This window comes from Oryx dammah, unplaced genomic scaffold (assembly GCF_014754425.2).
Source record: "Oryx dammah isolate SB20612 unplaced genomic scaffold, SCBI_Odam_1.1 HiC_scaffold_9, whole genome shotgun sequence".
NCBI classification, from domain to species: Eukaryota; Metazoa; Chordata; class Mammalia; order Artiodactyla; family Bovidae; genus Oryx; species Oryx dammah.
Window position 1 is genome coordinate 8,044,294 of NW_024070193.1, and position 15,695 is coordinate 8,059,988.

Below are 15,695 nucleotides of genomic sequence, written 5' to 3' on the forward strand. Positions count from 1 at the left end.
GCCACTCACCTGTCACTCGTGGAGGTGGGTGGGGAGAAGAGAGTGATGCTGTAGAATGCCAAGGGCTTGGAAAGGCAGAGCCCACTCACCTTACCACATGCTGGTGGGTGTGGTCGGGAAGCCTTTAACTGTTAAACAAAGCAGTGATTTTTAAAGAGGCAGCTGAAACAGGTTAATGTTTTTTTTTGTTTGTTTTGTTTTTTAGATTTTTGTTTGTATTGGAGTATAGTTACAATTTGTGTTAGTTTCAGGTGTGTTGCAAAGTCAGTTACACGTGTACATATGTCTATTCTTTTTCAGATTCTTTTCTCATATAGGTTATTTTAGAGTACTGAATAAAGTTTCCTGTGCTACAGAGTACTCCTTTATAATTATCTATTATATATATTTGTGTGTGTGTGTGTGTGTGTGTGTGTGTGTGTGTGTGAGAATCGCAACCTTCTAGTTTATCCTTCGCCTCTACCTTTTTCCTTTGGTAACCATAAATTTGATTTCTAAATCTATGAGTCTGTTTCTGTTTTGTAAATAAGTTCATCCATATCATTTTTTAAAAATTAGATTCCACATATGAGTGATATCACATAACATGTCTTTTTGTCTGACTTCTTTTAGTATGACAATCTAGATCCATTCATGTTGTTGTAAATAGCATTATTTTGTTCCTTTTTATTGCTGCATAATATTCCATTGTATATATGTACCACATCTTCTTTATTTTTTCCTCTGTTGATGGACATTTAGGTTGCTTCCCTATCTTGGCTATGGTGAATAGTGGTGCAGTGAACGCTGAGGTGCATGTATTTTTTTCAGAATTTTTTTTTTTTTCCAGATACATGCCCAGGAGTGGGATTGCTGGGCCATGTGATTGCTCTATTTTTAGTTTTTTAAGGAACCTCCCTACTGTTCTCCATTGTGGCTGTACCAATTTGCATTCCCACCAACAGTGTAGGAGGGTTCCCTTTTGAGAGATTACTGTTAAGTAAGCTACCAAGTGTAAGAATCGGGACTGGACTCCAGAATCCATGCCCTTACCCACATTCAGTGTGGGACCCCCGACCTCTGAAGTTCCAGAGAGAGCTGCATCTTGCGGGAGGTGCTGACTCTGATAGGGAATGTTCAGGCAGAGGAAACACGGAAAGCCAAACCCATGCAGACCTGTGGGGGTGGGAACAGTGAGTAATACCTTGAATGTGGCACATGAGGCTGGAGGTGAGGTGGGCACCATGCCAGTGGGGCTTCAGTTGGAGGCGGCAGCAGTGGACATAACCCTGAGCCTGTGGTATGGCGGCTGGCCGGCTGCCCCAACAGTGGTGTAAGCAATGTGCCCTGGGGGGTGCTGGGTGCTGTTTAAGGAACTTTTGTGTTTGATGGTGATGGGGGATTTGGGGCAAAGTCTGGGCCCTGGGACACAGGGCAGCTTTCAGGCTTGGGGTAGGGCAGGCAGGTCTCAGGCAGCACGGTGCCAGGCACTCAGTGGTCCCTGTGCCCCCTACAGACAGCCGCACCCACCCATCCTCCCGGTTAGCTCAGAGTTGTGAGGAAGTGGTGGTTCCCTGCCCATCCAGGGTCTCGCCAGCCCTCGGGAGCTCCCCTCCCTCAGCACCAAGTGTCCTCAAGGCTGGTGGGGCATAAATTGGGGTCCCTACAGGGGTGACTCTGAGAACCTCCCCCCACTGCCCTGGGAAACTGACCTCCCCCACAACCACAGTTTTCTCCCTGCTGCAGGGCCCAGAGCGGAGTGTGGCTGCTACTGACCTTCCTGACGGAAGGGGCAGGGTTGGGACCCTGGGCCAGGCAGGTGGGGTGGGGAGTGGGCTGGCCTGCCCATGCTCCTGTTCAGAGCTGGAGTGGGAAGGAGGAGCCGGCGAGGCAGAGCGTTGAGAGGAGTGTGGGAGCCCAGGCAGCACAGCCGCCTCTTTCAGGCTCTGGAACCTTCTGCATGTGGCACTGCCTCCATGCACAAGGCCCCTGCTCTGCTCAGCCTCCCAGTCCCGCAGCACTGCAGCCTCAAGTCATAGGACCCGGGTTAGAGCCAGGCTGAGGCCCCCAGGGGTGAAGAGGTGAGACCCACAGAGTCAAAACAGGCAGTTATCCCTTCCCCTGCCTAGTCCTGTGCTTCAGAGACCCCTCCAGAACCCACCGAGGCTGCCACCTGCACTGCCTCAGCCCTGAACCCAGCCCAGCCTGGACCTGCTGGAAGTCTGCAAGACCGGACAGGCAGAGGATATGGTTCTAGGGACAGGAAGCAGGAGGTGTGCAGAGTTTGAGGGGGCCCATCCGGGTCTGGGAGGGTTGATCGAGGTGATGGACGTGAAGAAGGTGAAGGATTCCTGCTTAAGTACCACAAGCGCAAGTCGCAAATGGCACCAGGGCCTGGGTGGGGAGCAGAGGCCTGCACAGGAGAGTGTGCATCACAGATATGAAGGCCAGACAGGCTGGAGAAGCAGGCCCTGGTTGGACTAGGGACCCAGGATGCCTGGCTTAGCAATTAAGCCTTCATCTTTGGTCCAGGGAGGGAGGACGTGATCATATGTGGCTTACAGGTGCTCATCAGAGCTACAGTGGGCAAAAGAGACTCATGTTTTAGGTGGGAGAGATGGTGGCTTGACTAGGGGTGGTTTAGGAGTAGAAGGTGGGATGGTGTTGGGACAGTTCTGCAGGTAGACTGGGATCTGTGGGATCACCCAGGCAGAGTCGTGAGTTGTGCAGTCAGCTGGGCTGACTGACTCTAGCCACCGTGAGTGGGCCTGGCTTAGAACATGGGTCTGGCTTTTAGCATCCTCAGAGGTACAGCTGCAGCTGTGGTGGTACATGAGGCATCCCCTCAGGGGCCCCCTGTTTTCCCATCTGCCATGGGAAGAGTTCAGAAGAAATAGTCTTGAGAGCCTTGGCTGGCTCTGCTGTTTTCAGGGCTGGGCATGCTGGTGCCCTTGCTGGTCTGTGGAGAGGAGAGGTATGGAATGGACAGAGGTAGGTGAGCAGGGAGGCGGCCAGCAGCATAGGGTGGCGAGGTCACCAAAGAGAACTGACTGGCAGAAAGTCCTGGTGGTGTGCACCCCGGTGGCCGCACCCTCTCTCTGAGCTGCCTGGGTCTCAGCTCTGTGACAAAATGTATGAGAGGGTTCAACCACGGGGCAGAGGGCTGCTCTGCCGCAGTTTCTGGGGGGCCTGGCCCAGTCTGCTGGGGTCAGGCCCTCTTCCCTGGGGCCCGTTCAGTCCTGGCCCTATGGTCTGAGGCCCACAAGTGGCCAAAAATTGAGCTGTCCATGCAGATAGTTGTGCAGGTCCTGGAGTTGAGGTCTTGGCAGCCGGGGGACAGTCTTGGGGTGTTGCCTGTGATGAGTCCCTGGCCCGTAAAGTTTCTCCACTTTAGTCCCTGTCCCTCCCCTCTGCCCCTGGGAAAGAAAGTTGCCTTCTGGGCCCTACTGTTAGATGGGAGCTCCAGATGATGCCAGCCTCGAAGGAGGGAAGGTGGAGGGATGAAAGGAGGAGCTTAGTTCCAGGCCACCGCCCACTCTATGCCCTGGGAGGAGCTTAGAGGTCAGGGCTGTCTGGGGCTTACCTGTGTGCCTGAAGCAAGAGACCTGCAGGGCTGATGGGGAGCCAAGACAAGACTTGGCCTGAGGGCAAGGCAAAGGTATGGATGAGTCCTCCAGTATCATTTCCTGGGCCAGAGGCCTCAGACCCTGCTCAGGGAGCTGTGGGTGCCTTGAATGAAGGGCACTATTGTAGTAGGGACCACAGGCTGTCCCTAGATGGGCCGGACTTCATGCCTGTACAACTAGTTTCTGTCCACAAACTCCACCCAGGGCAGTGTGACCCCCGCCCCTTTGTGCTGCAGGCCCCACCCCCAGTGCTAGGCTGGGTCCTTCGCAGCTTCTTTTGCTGGGCCCTGGGTGCCCCAGGCCCCCCCACATCCCTGCGGTCTGCCGGGAGGAAGCGGCCCCCTTCCCCCACCGTGACTCTGCGCTTCCTGCCCCAGGGGCCAGGGCGGGAGGGGACATTTCCCGTTCACACCATAGTTTCCCTGGCTGGTGGCGCCCAGACCTGGGCTCAGCCGCTGTCGCTCTTGCCCATGGAACCAGCTCTGGGACCTGGGGTCCAGGTAACCAGCCAGGGTGGGTGGAGGTTCCTGGGGCGAGGTCAGGCATTGCGCCTGCACATGTGGGTGGGGTGTGTGTGCATGGCTCTGCCTGGTCGATGGTGCACATGCATCCTGAGACGTACAGTCCAGGAAGGTTTCCTGGAGGTGGTGCCTGCGAAGCTGGGAGAAGGTAGCAGACGAGAGCCCAGCCCATAGCTTTGGATTCAGGGAGGCTAGTGGGTTGGACACCTGTAGCCCCAGCACCCTTGTGGGCCACAGCCACACTCTAGACATGTACACACTTAAGCTCCTCCCCTGCTGGTGTCAGGCTTGCCTGGATCCCCAAGAGTTTCGGAAGTGGGAGCAGAGACTGGGAGGCCAAGAAATGCAGACAGGGGTGCCTGGGAGAGTGGTCAGTATGTTGGGCAGTCCTCTGAAGCTGACCTTCCACTTCCTGTCTTCCCCTCTTTCTCTCCCCACCCCCCAACCTCCCCTCCCGCTCTGCCTGCAATCTCTCTCCACCCCCATTCACTCCCCGCCTCTGTCCACTGTGCCCCTTCTGTGCCCTCCCTTGCAGAAGGACCTGGGCTACCTGCAGCAGTGGTTGAAGGCCTTTGTGGGTGCCTTTGAGAAGAGCATCTCACTCTCCTCTCTGGAGCCACGCAGGTGAGGCTGGAGCTCCTCAGAGGGTAGGAGACTGAGGGGTCCTCGGTGCCCAGTGACGCCTCCCTGCCCCCCGCAGGCCAGAGGAGGTGGGTGCCGAGGTGCCGCTGCTCCCTCTGGACGTGCTGCATGTGCTGGCCGAGCAGCTGGATGCCAGGGACCTGGAACAAGCCCTGCTGCTGCTCAAGCTCTTCATCATCCTCTGTAGGTGGGTCCCTGTTGTCTTCTCCACGGTGGGAGGGCATGGAGCTGGGGCCCGGGGTAGGGGCTGGCATATCACTCTCCCATCATTCACTCATCAGGAACCCTGAGAACGTAGAGGCGGGCTGGGGCCGGGTGCTGGCGCCCCGGGTGCTGGCGCTGCTGACCCAGTTGGTGGCCGAGGTGAGGTGGCCTCTACCCTGGGGGTGGCAGGTGGTAGCCACGGCCCAGCTAACACCCTTCCACACTCTCCATCTGCCTACAGCTGAAAGGACCCCCACTACCGCAGGAGGACCGTGGGCCTCAGCTAGAGATTGTAGCCCTGCATGCTCTGCTTCTCTGTGAGGGCCTTTTCGACCCATACCAGACCTGGCGGCGCCAGCACAGGGGGTGAGAGGTGGCCCGCTGGCAGAGGACCCAGAGAAGGCCGGGGAGAGGATTGGGGTGGCCCAGGTGCAGGGGTGGATGGGGCCGGGGTGCAGGCCCCTGAGGGGGGTGTGACCCAGGAGGAGTGAAGCACTGGCCTCACCTTGGCCCCTACCCCATCCCTGCCTCCCCAGGGAAGTCATCAGCGCCAAGGAGAAGAGCAAATACAAGTTCCCTCCAGCTGCTTTGCCCTCTGAATTCAGCGCCTTTTTCCGAGGTCAGGCCCCACCCCCATCCCACTCGGCTCCGTCTGGCCCCGCCCTCAAACCCGAGCCCCTTCCTGTGGTTTCCCCATCGCACATGCAGTAAGGACCCACTTACTGCGGCTGCACTTGGTGCTGGGAGAAGGAATGTGACTGGGCCTCTACAGGGAAATGGGAGCTCAGGGGCAGAGAGGAGAGGAAGGGCATGTCTGCACAAAATGAGTAATGTCTTTTCCGAGGGGGGAATCGATTTGCCTTCCCGCTTCTATCCTATCTCCGGGATCCCCCCAGTGACTTGTACCCCATTCTGGCCTGGACTGTCTTCAAACTGTCTGGTCCAGTCTCCTTGTCCCTGTAGCTCCACCCAGTCTCCTCACTTCCGCATGACAGTCTCTACAGTAGGTGTCCCCCCTTCCTGCCAACCCCTCAGGAATCTCTGGGCACCTGTTCTCCCTGGGCACCTTATGCCCCTGGGTCTCCTCTCTCCTCTCATTGGAAGGAGACTGGCCAGGATCTCAGGTGGGCCTAGGGCAGGGTCTTTCCTGGTGGCTCAGATGGTAAAGGAATCCGCCTGCAATGTGGGAGACCTAGGTTCGATCTCTAGGTCGGGAAGATCCCCTGGAGAAGGAAATGGCAACCCACTCCAGTATTCTTGCCTGGAGAATCCCCTGGACAGAGGAGCCTGGCGGGCTACAGTCCATGGGGTCGCAAAGAGTTGTACATGACTGAGCGACTTGCACTAAGCCACTACTAGGGCAGGGTGCTGCCTGGACAGGGGCAGGCCAGCTTGGGAAGGCGGTGGTGTATTGGGCTAGAAAACGTCTCAGTGTTTCTGGGTTGCCCCAGGGAGCCGCAGGCTTGGGTCTGGAGTGGGGGCAACACCTCCAAGAGGGGAGATGCCCCTGGGGAGTTCCCTGGCTCTGCTGTTCCACAGCCTGAGTACTCTTCTTAATACATGCAGGATTTTGTTCTCTGTGCTGTAAATTCCTCTGTGGGGGCCTGACACCCTCAGAATCCCATCCTGCTCCTCCCCACAGCCTTCCTTTCCAGCCCCCCTCACTCTCTGCTCTCCAGCCATGGTCCTGTTCCTAGGGAAGCCTCCCACCCCATCCCACCGGTCAAGGCAGCCCTGCATGGCCCCAGCCCCCATACACTCATGTGACCCAGAGCTGGTCCTTTCTGCTCTCTGGGTTTCAGTTCATGTCCTGGCATCCTGTCCAGCTTGGCTGGAGCAGGGCCAGGTGGGCCTCCCAGATATGACGCTGTGAAAGCCCCTAGAAGTCCCAGTGTGGGTGTGGGGGAGGGGTGTGGGGCATCTGTGTAGTAGACACTGAGGGCCCCCAGAGCTGCTCACGGCAAGCTCCAACCGTCACAGCGCAGAGGGACCAGGAGATTTGCATCTAAGAAACTAAACCCTAGGTTGCCGTGGGGAAGTGTGTATGGGGGGCACTCACCCTGGGGTCCTCACTTTCAGGATTAAGGATCCAGGGGTCTGGCTAGGCTCTCAGGGCAGGGCCATGCCCCTTACAAGCTCCCCAAAGAAGGGCTGTGTCCTCCTGAGAACCCCTGGAACAGAGTCATGACACTTCAGAGGCTCCAAGCGCAGAACCAGTCTTCTCCCTGAGACGTGATCTCCCAGCCTGTTCTGTGGCCCAGCCACCCCAGGGCACCCACCTCTTGTGTGGCCCCTGGACCCACAGCTCTGCAAGCTTGCTGACCTTGTTTTGCCCCCTCCCCCATCCAGAGAGCCTGCAAGATGCAGACCGCTTGCCTTCTGTGCTCCTGCTGCGTCTCATCCACCTCTTCGGAGCTGTTCTTGCAGGAGGGAAGGTAGGCTGGGAGGAGCCTGTGGGCCAGGGAGTGGCTGTCTTGGGGTCTCTCTGCTGGGTGAATCCACTCCCCATCTCTGCCCACACCTGCAGGAGAACGGGCAGAAGGCTGTGAGTGCCGGCTCTGTGCAGGGCCTGCTGGGTGTGGTGCGGGGCTGGGGCCACAGGCCAGCCCAGGACCCCTGCCTGGTGCCGCTGGCCCTGGAGGTGCTGGTGGGTGCCGTACACGTCTTGCACGCCAGCCGCGCACCCCCGCGGGGGCCAGAGCTCCGAGCCCTGCTGGAAGGCTACTTCCGTGTCCTTAATACCGACTGGCCAGCCGGGCCAAGCCCAGACCCTGAAGAAGCCCACGTTACCCTGCGGGTCAGCATGCTCGGTGTGTATGGCCTCTCGGGGAGGTGGCATTAGCAGGGGAAGCCCCAAGTGGTGATGGAAAGGCCAGCCTGGGCAGCATGGGAGGAAGGTTTCAGGCTGACCAGAGGTGCTGCTGGCAAGAGGCTTGGTGGGGCTGACCCTTGACCCCTCCACAGATGCCATCCCCATGATGCTGGCGTGTGAGGACCGGCCAGTGCTGCAGGCCACCTTCCTCAGCAACAACTGCTTTGAACACCTGATTCGCCTCATCCAGAACAGCAAGGTGGGCGGGGCCCAGGTCAGGGGCCTGGAACCAGAGGCTGGGGGCACCACGTGTGGATGCTGAGCAAACGGGCTGGATGGGCTGGGGCTGGTGGGGTGGCTTGCTCTTCAGTGGGAGGGCCTGGCGTCAGGATGCTCTGGACCCCATAGGAAGAGGGTGTCACAGAAGGATGGGAGCTGCCCTGGCCCCCCGTTTCCCTTCTCCCCAGTCCCAGGTGCCGGGCAGGAGGGAAGCCTCAGCTGTTTTGGATGCAGTGTCTACTCCTGCCCACTCATCTGCCCCCAGCGCTGTCCCTCTGGGCAGGTGTGGGTGGCTCAGCTTTTGCTCTGCTCTCGTGCCGGGGGGCACTTGGCCTGGGGCTCAGGGCGCATCCTTGCCTGTCGGGGGAGCCCTGACAGCCGCCCCAGGTCCTGCTCTAACCCCACCCTTCCCTCATCTTTTCTCTCCTCTGCCCCTCCACCTTATGCCCTCCCGCATCCCCACAGCTGTACCTGCAGGCCCGGGCGCCCCCTGAGGGGGACAGTGACCTGGCTACCCGGTTACTGACTGAGCCCGATGTCCAGAAGGTACCACCCTCAGGCCGACACCACCTCAGTCACGCACGTCCCTGGGCATGTACCCCCTGGGGCTCCCTCTTTGAGCCTTTCTGCAGTTTGCAGGGGGAGCAAGCAGATCTGGGCGAGGCCTGGTGGAGCCTAGTGATGGGGCTGGGTCCCCCACGCTCTCTCACCGGCCTTCCAGATCCCCAGCCCAAGGAGCTGCACAGGAGGGATCTGTGCCCTGCCTGGTGTTAGTCCTGGGAGCTGGGGTTTGGCTTTGCCGAGCCAGAAGGAACCTTCGATACTCAACCACCCACCTCCATTGCACCAAAGCAGAAACAGGAGGCCAGATACTCAGGGATTTGGCTGTGGGCACTCACAGAGAGGGTCCCTCACATGGGGCCACTTCTTTGCTTGAATCCTTGTACTTGCCCTAAGCAGGTCCCTGGGAGTTCCCCATCCCCTCATGACCTCATGCCGTGCCCCCTGCTCACCTCAGCTGTGGGCTCCAGGAGGCTGTAGGGTGTTGGTTGGGGGCTCTTCATGGGGTACCCGCTCTGTGGCTCAATACCTGGGCCCCCATGTCTGGAGCCCCGCCCTGGCTCTGGCCTCATGAAGCAGCCCCATGTGTCTATTGCACTTGGCTGTTTTCTGAGAACCTGCAGGTCCATTCCTCTACAAAGCAGGCGAGGCTGGTGAGACCCCTGCTTTTTACAGATGAGGAATCTGAAGCCTGGACAGGGGAAAAAGATGGCCTGAGATCCCCTAGGGAGTCGAGCAGAGCTGGGGCCAAGGGCCCCGTGGAGCTGAAATACAGTCTAGCACCTGCTGACACACAAGTCCTCCTGACCCCTCACTGCCTCAGTAGGACAGGGTGAAGGAGTAACATGCCTTGGGCTGTTGGGTCTGTCCAGGCTGAGCCTCTGTCCCCACCTGGATCTAGGGGAAAGGGGCAGGGTTGGACTTAAAGGTCTCGAAGGTTCTTTTGGTTCTAACATCCTGTGATTGATTGTCCCTAAATCCCCCGACTCCCTGTCAATCATCATGGGTGATGGGGCACTCGCCAGCCTGCCTGCACGTGTGTCTAGCTTGGGTGGGGATGGGTGGAGACCGAGGCCTATGAACCCACCAGACAGTGGTGGGCAGAGGGCTGCGGCAAAAGTGTTCACTGGTGATCTTCCCAGCCTCGGCTTTTTCCGGCCTCTCTATCAGAGTGGGTCTTGCCAAGCTGTTTAGAGGGGGCCCTAAGGTCAGGGTGAAGGTCACAGTAGTTTTGGCAAAGGTAGACACACTAGTGTCCATGTAAGGGTGCCACCCTCTTGGGGCCCCAAGCCCACTCAGCTACTGGCCTGGGTGCTGCCCCTGTAGTGACATCCTGGCACCTGTCTCTCCTGACTGCCCCTCCCCACCCCAAGGTACTGGACCAGGACACAGACGTCATTGCGGTCCACGTGGTCAGAGTGCTGACCTGCATCATGAGTGGCTCCCCCTCTGCCAAGGTGAGGATGCTGCCGTTGTGCTGTAGTAGGGCCATGGGGTGGGGTTAAATAGAGTGGGTCTGGCTGATGGCTGTCAGAGCAAGTGAGCTGGGGAGGTGGCCATCCTGCCCTCTGGGGTACAGACCCATGGGGGCAGGTATGGTCATTCATCATTAGTCCTGGGAGCTGGGTGTCTTGGCTGGAGGGGAACGGATGCTTGGGCCGACCACCATCTTCAGCCCTCCGAGGCAGAGCCATTCCCCCCCATCCCGCCATGGGTCCCCGCCCCTACTATCACCATGACCCAGAGTCAGAGCTGGGCGAGGGAGCCCTGAACCTCCTCCAAGGTTCCCATGGGTTGTGAGCGTGCCCTGGGGCCGACATCCGTGCTCACGCCTTTCCCACCCATTCTGGCACAGGAGGTGTTTAAGGAGCGCATCGGCTACCCTCACCTGCACGAGGTCCTGCAGAGCCACGGTCCCCCCACCCATCGGCTGTTGCAAGAGCTGCTCAACATGGTGAGGGCAGGGGCTGGGGGTCAGGGTCCCCGTGGGCAGCCAGGACTGAGTCAGGGCAAGCACGGAAATGAGCCCTCCACTTTGGGGGACCATGCTGACTGTGGCCCGTACACAGTGTGACCTGTGTCCTGACCCTGTGTGTCAGGGTCACGGGCGAGGATTCCGAGCTGCACGGGGTCCAGAAGCTATTGCTTGTTAGCAAGTCCCAGGACGATGCAGGCAGTCCCACTGTTGCAAGGGTGGCCTGTTCCATGCCAGCTGCCTGGGGGCTAGCCCATCCTCTCCCCCCACAGGCTGTGGAGGGCGACCACAGCATGTGTCCCCCACCGCCGATCCGCAACGAGCAGCCGGTGCTGGTGCTGATGAGGTGGCTGCCGACCCTGCCCACGGCCGAGCTGCGGCTCTTCCTAGCACAGCGCCTCTGGTGGCTCTGTGACAGCTGCCCTGCCAGCCGTGCCACGTGCGTGCAGGCTGGTCTGGTGGGCTGCCTTCTGGAGACACTCAGCGAGGGGGTAGCCCTGGGGCCCCGCTGCCAGGAGCAGTTGTTGGCACTGCTGCAAGCACTGGGCCATGTGTCGCTAAGGCCCTCGGAGCTGCGTCGCTTGCTTCGCCCGCCACCAGGGTTGGACTCGGGGCCAGGCGGAGCAGAGGCTGGGCAGGCCCGCCACGCAGGTGCCATCATCCGCGCGCTCTCTGGCATGGCCCGGCACCAGGGCCCAGCACGAGCCCTACGCTACTTCGACCTAACACCCAGCATGGCGGGCATCATGGTCCCCCCTGTGCAGCGCTGGCCAGGCCCTGGTTTCACCTTCCATGCCTGGCTCTGTCTGCACCCCACGGCTGGAGCGCCTGCCCCTGCCCCCACCCCCACCCCCACCCGGCCGCTCCAGCGGAAGCAGCTGTACAGGTAGGTGACTGCCAGGGGTCAGGGCATGCTGCCAGGGTGAGCGGGAGAACCAGCAGGCTTAACTGGCTTGGCTGGCCCTCAGCTTCTTCACCAGCAGCGGCTCGGGGTTTGAAGCCTTCTTCACGGCAGCTGGGACCCTGGTGGTTGCTGTGTGCACCCGGAAGGAATACTTGACCATGAGCTTGCCTGAAGTGTCCTTTGCCGACTCTTGCTGGGTGAGCCTCCATCCTCACGTGGCCCGGGGAGGTGCAGGGGACACCAGGGCCTCACCTGATCTCGTGACTTCTGTTGTAGCACTGTGTGGCCATAGTCCATGTGCCCGGGCGCCGGCCCTTCAGCCAGAACCTGGTCCATGTCTACAAAGATGGCCATCTGGTCAAGACGGCACCCCTTCGCTGCCCTTCCCTTAGTGAGGTGTGCTAGGCGGGGTTTGGGGAGGTTTGGGTAGCTGGGGGGCCTTGGACAGGGTGGGCCCTGGAGCCCCTGTTTCCCTTCCCCCACCCCACAGGCCTCAGCCTCTGGGGTCTGTGCAGCCTTGGGGGTCCCTGAGGAAGGTGGAACCTCAGGCTGTAACATGACCTGACCAACTGCCCCCCAACCCTGGCCCCCACAGCCTTTCTCATCCTGCTGTATCGGGTCTGCTGGGCACCGCACAACGACCACCACCACGGGGCTGCCTGCGCCACCAGGCCCCACCGCCCTGGCTCACACTCACCCCTCGCTCACCCGCTCCCAGTCAGTCCCGGCCACCACAGGGCTTGGCTGGGGGTCCGGGCTGGTGGCCCCCCTGCAGGAGGGCAGCATCAGCTCCACCCTTGCCGGCACGCAGGACACTCGGTGGGGCAGCCCCACCTCCCTGGAGGGCGAGCTGGGGGCTGTGGCCATCTTCCATGAAGCCCTGCAGGCGGCCGCCCTGCGCGTCCTATGCACCCTGGGTATGCAGCGTGCTCCCCACGCCCCGCCCCAGCCCTACCCCTGTTCCCAGGACCCAAGAGGTTGGGTCTCACAAAGTGTCCAGGCCCAAAAGAAGGGCTCCAGTGGGGAGTAGGTATCCCCAAGGGTCTGTCCTCTGATCAGGCAGAGAAGAGGCAGGCTCTGGGTGGGGTCTGGCTGCAAGCCCAACCAGGTCTGAAGTCCCCTGCCCACCTCCAGGGCCCAATGAGACAGCACCCTTCAAGCCTGAGGGTGAACTGCATGAACTTGGCACCAAACTGATCCTCCATTACTCACCTCAGGTATGGGGGGCTGGGCAGTTGGCTCAATCTCCCCCTGGCTCCCACCCTCTCTCTCCTGCCTCCCGCCCTCTATCTCCTGCCTCCCCCTGCCCCACACTGAGCCTTGCTCACCCCCTGTTCCCAGGCCTGTAAGAACAACATCTGCTTGGACCTGTCCCCTGGCCATGGGTTGGATGGCCGCCTTACGGGCCATAGAGTGGAAACCTGGGACGTGAAGGTGTGTGCCCATGTAGACAGTGTGTGTAGGAAGTGTGAGCACTGTAACTTGTGTGCAGGGTGGGCTGGAGTGGCTCCGTGCCCTGGGAGGTCCTGAGGAGATCCAGGATTCCAGGTTGGAGGGTCTGCTCGGGTGGAGGGGGCAGGAGATGATGGGGTGCTGCCCTCACGGAGGCCCCCTGCCCACAGGATGTAGTGAACTGTGTGGGAGGCATGGGTGCCCTGCTGCCCCTGCTGGAGCGAGTGGCTGCACAACCCCAGGAAGCCGAGGCAGGTCCAGCAGAAACACATGACCTTGTGGGGCCCGAACTGACCTCTGGCCACAATGTCCAGGGCCTGCTTCTCCCACTGGGCAAGTCCTCAGGTAAAGTGTCTCTGGTGCCTGTGTTGGTGAGAAAAGACCTTGGCCTGGCAGGGGGCTGGAGTGCTTGAGGTCTCACAGCCCCTGACAGACCTTTGACGCACACCTGTCCCCTTCCTGGTGGCGGCAGAGAAGCGAATGGAGAAGAATGCAGTGGCTGCCTTTCTGCTGATGCTGCGGAACTTCCTGCAGGGCCACCCCGTGAATCAGGAGAGCCTGGTGCATTGCCAGGGCCCTGCCATCATCGGGGCCCTCCTGCGCAAGGTGAGGCCTCCTGGGGCAGGCGGGGCCTCATCTGACCAAGGGGCTGTTGGTTGGAGGGACCAAGCCGGGGTGCCTGATGCCATCAGTCAGGGAGGGCCTCCTGGGAGAGGTGGCATTTGAAAGGTGGGGCAGGGTTGAGCCGAAAGGGTCTGGGGAAGTATCAGCACAGGCTGGGGCAGGACACCCACACAGGAGGCTGGGAGCTTGTACTTCAGAGGGTAGGGAGCCGCCAGAGGGTTTGGAGCAGGCAGGATGTTTGTGTCCATCTACCTGTGCAGGGTAGGGTGGAAACTGGGAGGCCTGACAGCGGGTGGACAGAGCCTGACATCTCACCCCAGCTCCTGCCCCCACCCAGGTCCCCAGCTGGGCCATGGACATGAATGTGCTCATGTCTGCCCAGCTGCTGATGGAGCAGGTGGCAGCCGAGGGCAGTGGGCCCCTCCTGTACCTGCTCTACCAGCATTTGCTCTTCAACTTTCACCTCTGGACCCTCAGCGACTTCGCTGTGCGCCTGGGTAGGTGTGCTGACTTGGGTGAGGGGATGCCGCCAGCCAGGGTGGCGGTGGACGTTCTCAGAGGTTATAGCCCTGTAGCTGATCTGAGGGGACGATGACCCTCCCCTGGTCGGGGTGGGGGGGTCTGGCAGTGGCATGGCCCTGTCCTGGAGGATGGAAGGGACCCAGCTCAGCCTGGTGGGCTGAGCCCTCTGCTGATGCCTGCTCAGGCCACATCCAGTACGTGTCTAGCATAGTCCGTGAGCACAGACAGAAGCTGCGGAAGAAGTATGGGGTCCAGTTCATTCTTGATGCCCTGCGTGTCCACTACAGGTGAGGCTGGCGGGGGCAGATGGGCTGGGGTGCTGATGCTCCAGCCTCCGGCCTTGGGGGCAGGTCTATTCAGCTCCCAGCTCACCTGCCGGCCCTCCTTGTTCTCGCCTCCCTTCCGTGCCCCGGTGGTTTCCCTGGCCCTGGGTGACGTCTCTGCTGGGACCTGCCCAGTCCGCAGCGCGAGCGCCCCCTAGCCGCCGACGACCTGCGCACAGTGCAGACGTCACTCCTGGGCCTGGCCCGGGAGTTTCTGGTGCGGAGCTCTACCGCTGATGACCTGCAGGTGGTGCTAAACTTTCTGGCGGCCTCGGGTGATGATGGCCAGGTAGGCTGGAGGTTGGCAGAGGTGAAGCCTGGATGGGGGTGGAGCGTGGACCATGTTGCGGTCCTTGGGTGGGGGCGGGGCGCGCTCAGCGTAAGCCTTTGTGTCCCCAGGTGGTGGGTGCCCTCGACCTGCTGCTGGCTCTGCTGCAGGGCTCCCCAGCACAGGAGTCTCTGGCTGTCTTCCTGCTGGAGCCAGGGAACCTTGAGGTGTTGCTGGCACTGCTGGTGAGGCCGAGGCCCACGCCCTTGCTGCCCGACCGAGTCTGCAAGGTACATCTAGCTCCCCCCCAAACCCTGCATTCTCATTCACTGGGGACCCTGCCTGAGTCCAGGGAGGGGCAGAAGGCCCCGGGCTAGTGGGTGGAGCTGTCTTTGCAGGCCCCTCTTGGAGCCCCACCCCTGTATGGTGGCTTACCCTCCTACAGTAACTCCTTCCCCTCGATGACCCCCACACAGATCCTACGCAGACTGCAACAGAATGAGCGCTTACCTGAGCGCAGCCGTCAGCGGCTCCGGCTGCGAGAATGTGGTCTCCAGGGTCTCGTTGCCTGCCTGCCAGAGGGTGCCGTTTCCCCACAGCTCTGCCAGGGCCTCTACAAGCTGTTCCTGGGGGCAGGTACAACCTGGGTGGGGCCAAGAGGCAGGCCAGGTAGAGGGATGACATGGATCCAGGAGACAGGGCAGGTGGGAATCGGGAAGGTGTTGGTCCAAGAGCCGAGGCTGAGCCAGCAGCGGGGCACAGTCCCTCTCTGGGGTCAGTCCCTCAGGCCTTTTCTGACCATCTTTCCAGATTGCCTGAACCTCTCTGATCTGTTGGCTGTGGTGCAGCTGTCCCTCCAGGCCGACCTCAGCGTCCGCCTAGACATTTGTCGTCAGGTGAGTGGAAAATGAAAGCTTTGTTGGGGGTGTGGGGTGGCTTCCACCCTGAAGGCTTTGCCTGCCTGGGATGAGGGGTCTCTGCAGGCCTCCTGTGCAAAGACCCC

The 15,695-nt window shown here is 60.4% G+C and overlaps 1 protein-coding gene across 5 annotated transcripts in view; it reads left to right on the forward strand.

The window, feature by feature from the left end:
* Window positions 1-15,695, forward strand: part of NBEAL2 (neurobeachin like 2) — a 34,200-nt gene that overhangs the window by 4,232 nt on the left and 14,273 nt on the right. For 2 of the 5 annotated variants that reach the window (XM_040246840.1, XM_040246836.1), the window contains exons 2-26: window positions 4,662-4,750; window positions 4,827-4,955; window positions 5,050-5,131; window positions 5,214-5,338; window positions 5,509-5,591; window positions 7,322-7,407; window positions 7,500-7,782; window positions 7,937-8,043; window positions 8,529-8,609; window positions 9,998-10,081; window positions 10,480-10,578; window positions 10,872-11,485; window positions 11,568-11,700; window positions 11,780-11,899; window positions 12,099-12,420; window positions 12,638-12,720; window positions 12,845-12,937; window positions 13,126-13,300; window positions 13,428-13,561; window positions 13,917-14,076; window positions 14,286-14,388; window positions 14,560-14,713; window positions 14,824-14,982; window positions 15,169-15,328; window positions 15,503-15,588. In XM_040246840.1, coding sequence (XP_040102774.1) covers window positions 4,662-4,750; window positions 4,827-4,955; window positions 5,050-5,131; window positions 5,214-5,338; window positions 5,509-5,591; window positions 7,322-7,407; window positions 7,500-7,782; window positions 7,937-8,043; window positions 8,529-8,609; window positions 9,998-10,081; window positions 10,480-10,578; window positions 10,872-11,485; window positions 11,568-11,700; window positions 11,780-11,899; window positions 12,099-12,420; window positions 12,638-12,720; window positions 12,845-12,937; window positions 13,126-13,300; window positions 13,428-13,561; window positions 13,917-14,076; window positions 14,286-14,388; window positions 14,560-14,713; window positions 14,824-14,982; window positions 15,169-15,328; window positions 15,503-15,588 — 3,744 coding nt within the window. Of the gene's footprint in view, window positions 1-4,034; window positions 4,106-4,661; window positions 4,751-4,826; window positions 4,956-5,049; window positions 5,132-5,213; window positions 5,339-5,508; window positions 5,592-7,321; window positions 7,408-7,499; window positions 7,783-7,936; window positions 8,044-8,528; window positions 8,610-9,997; window positions 10,082-10,479; window positions 10,579-10,871; window positions 11,486-11,567; window positions 11,701-11,779; window positions 11,900-12,098; window positions 12,421-12,637; window positions 12,721-12,844; window positions 12,938-13,125; window positions 13,301-13,427; window positions 13,562-13,916; window positions 14,077-14,285; window positions 14,389-14,559; window positions 14,714-14,823; window positions 14,983-15,168; window positions 15,329-15,502; window positions 15,589-15,695 lie in introns of those variants that run through there. The other 3 variants (XM_040246837.1, XM_040246839.1, XM_040246838.1) reach the window with 3 other exon arrangements.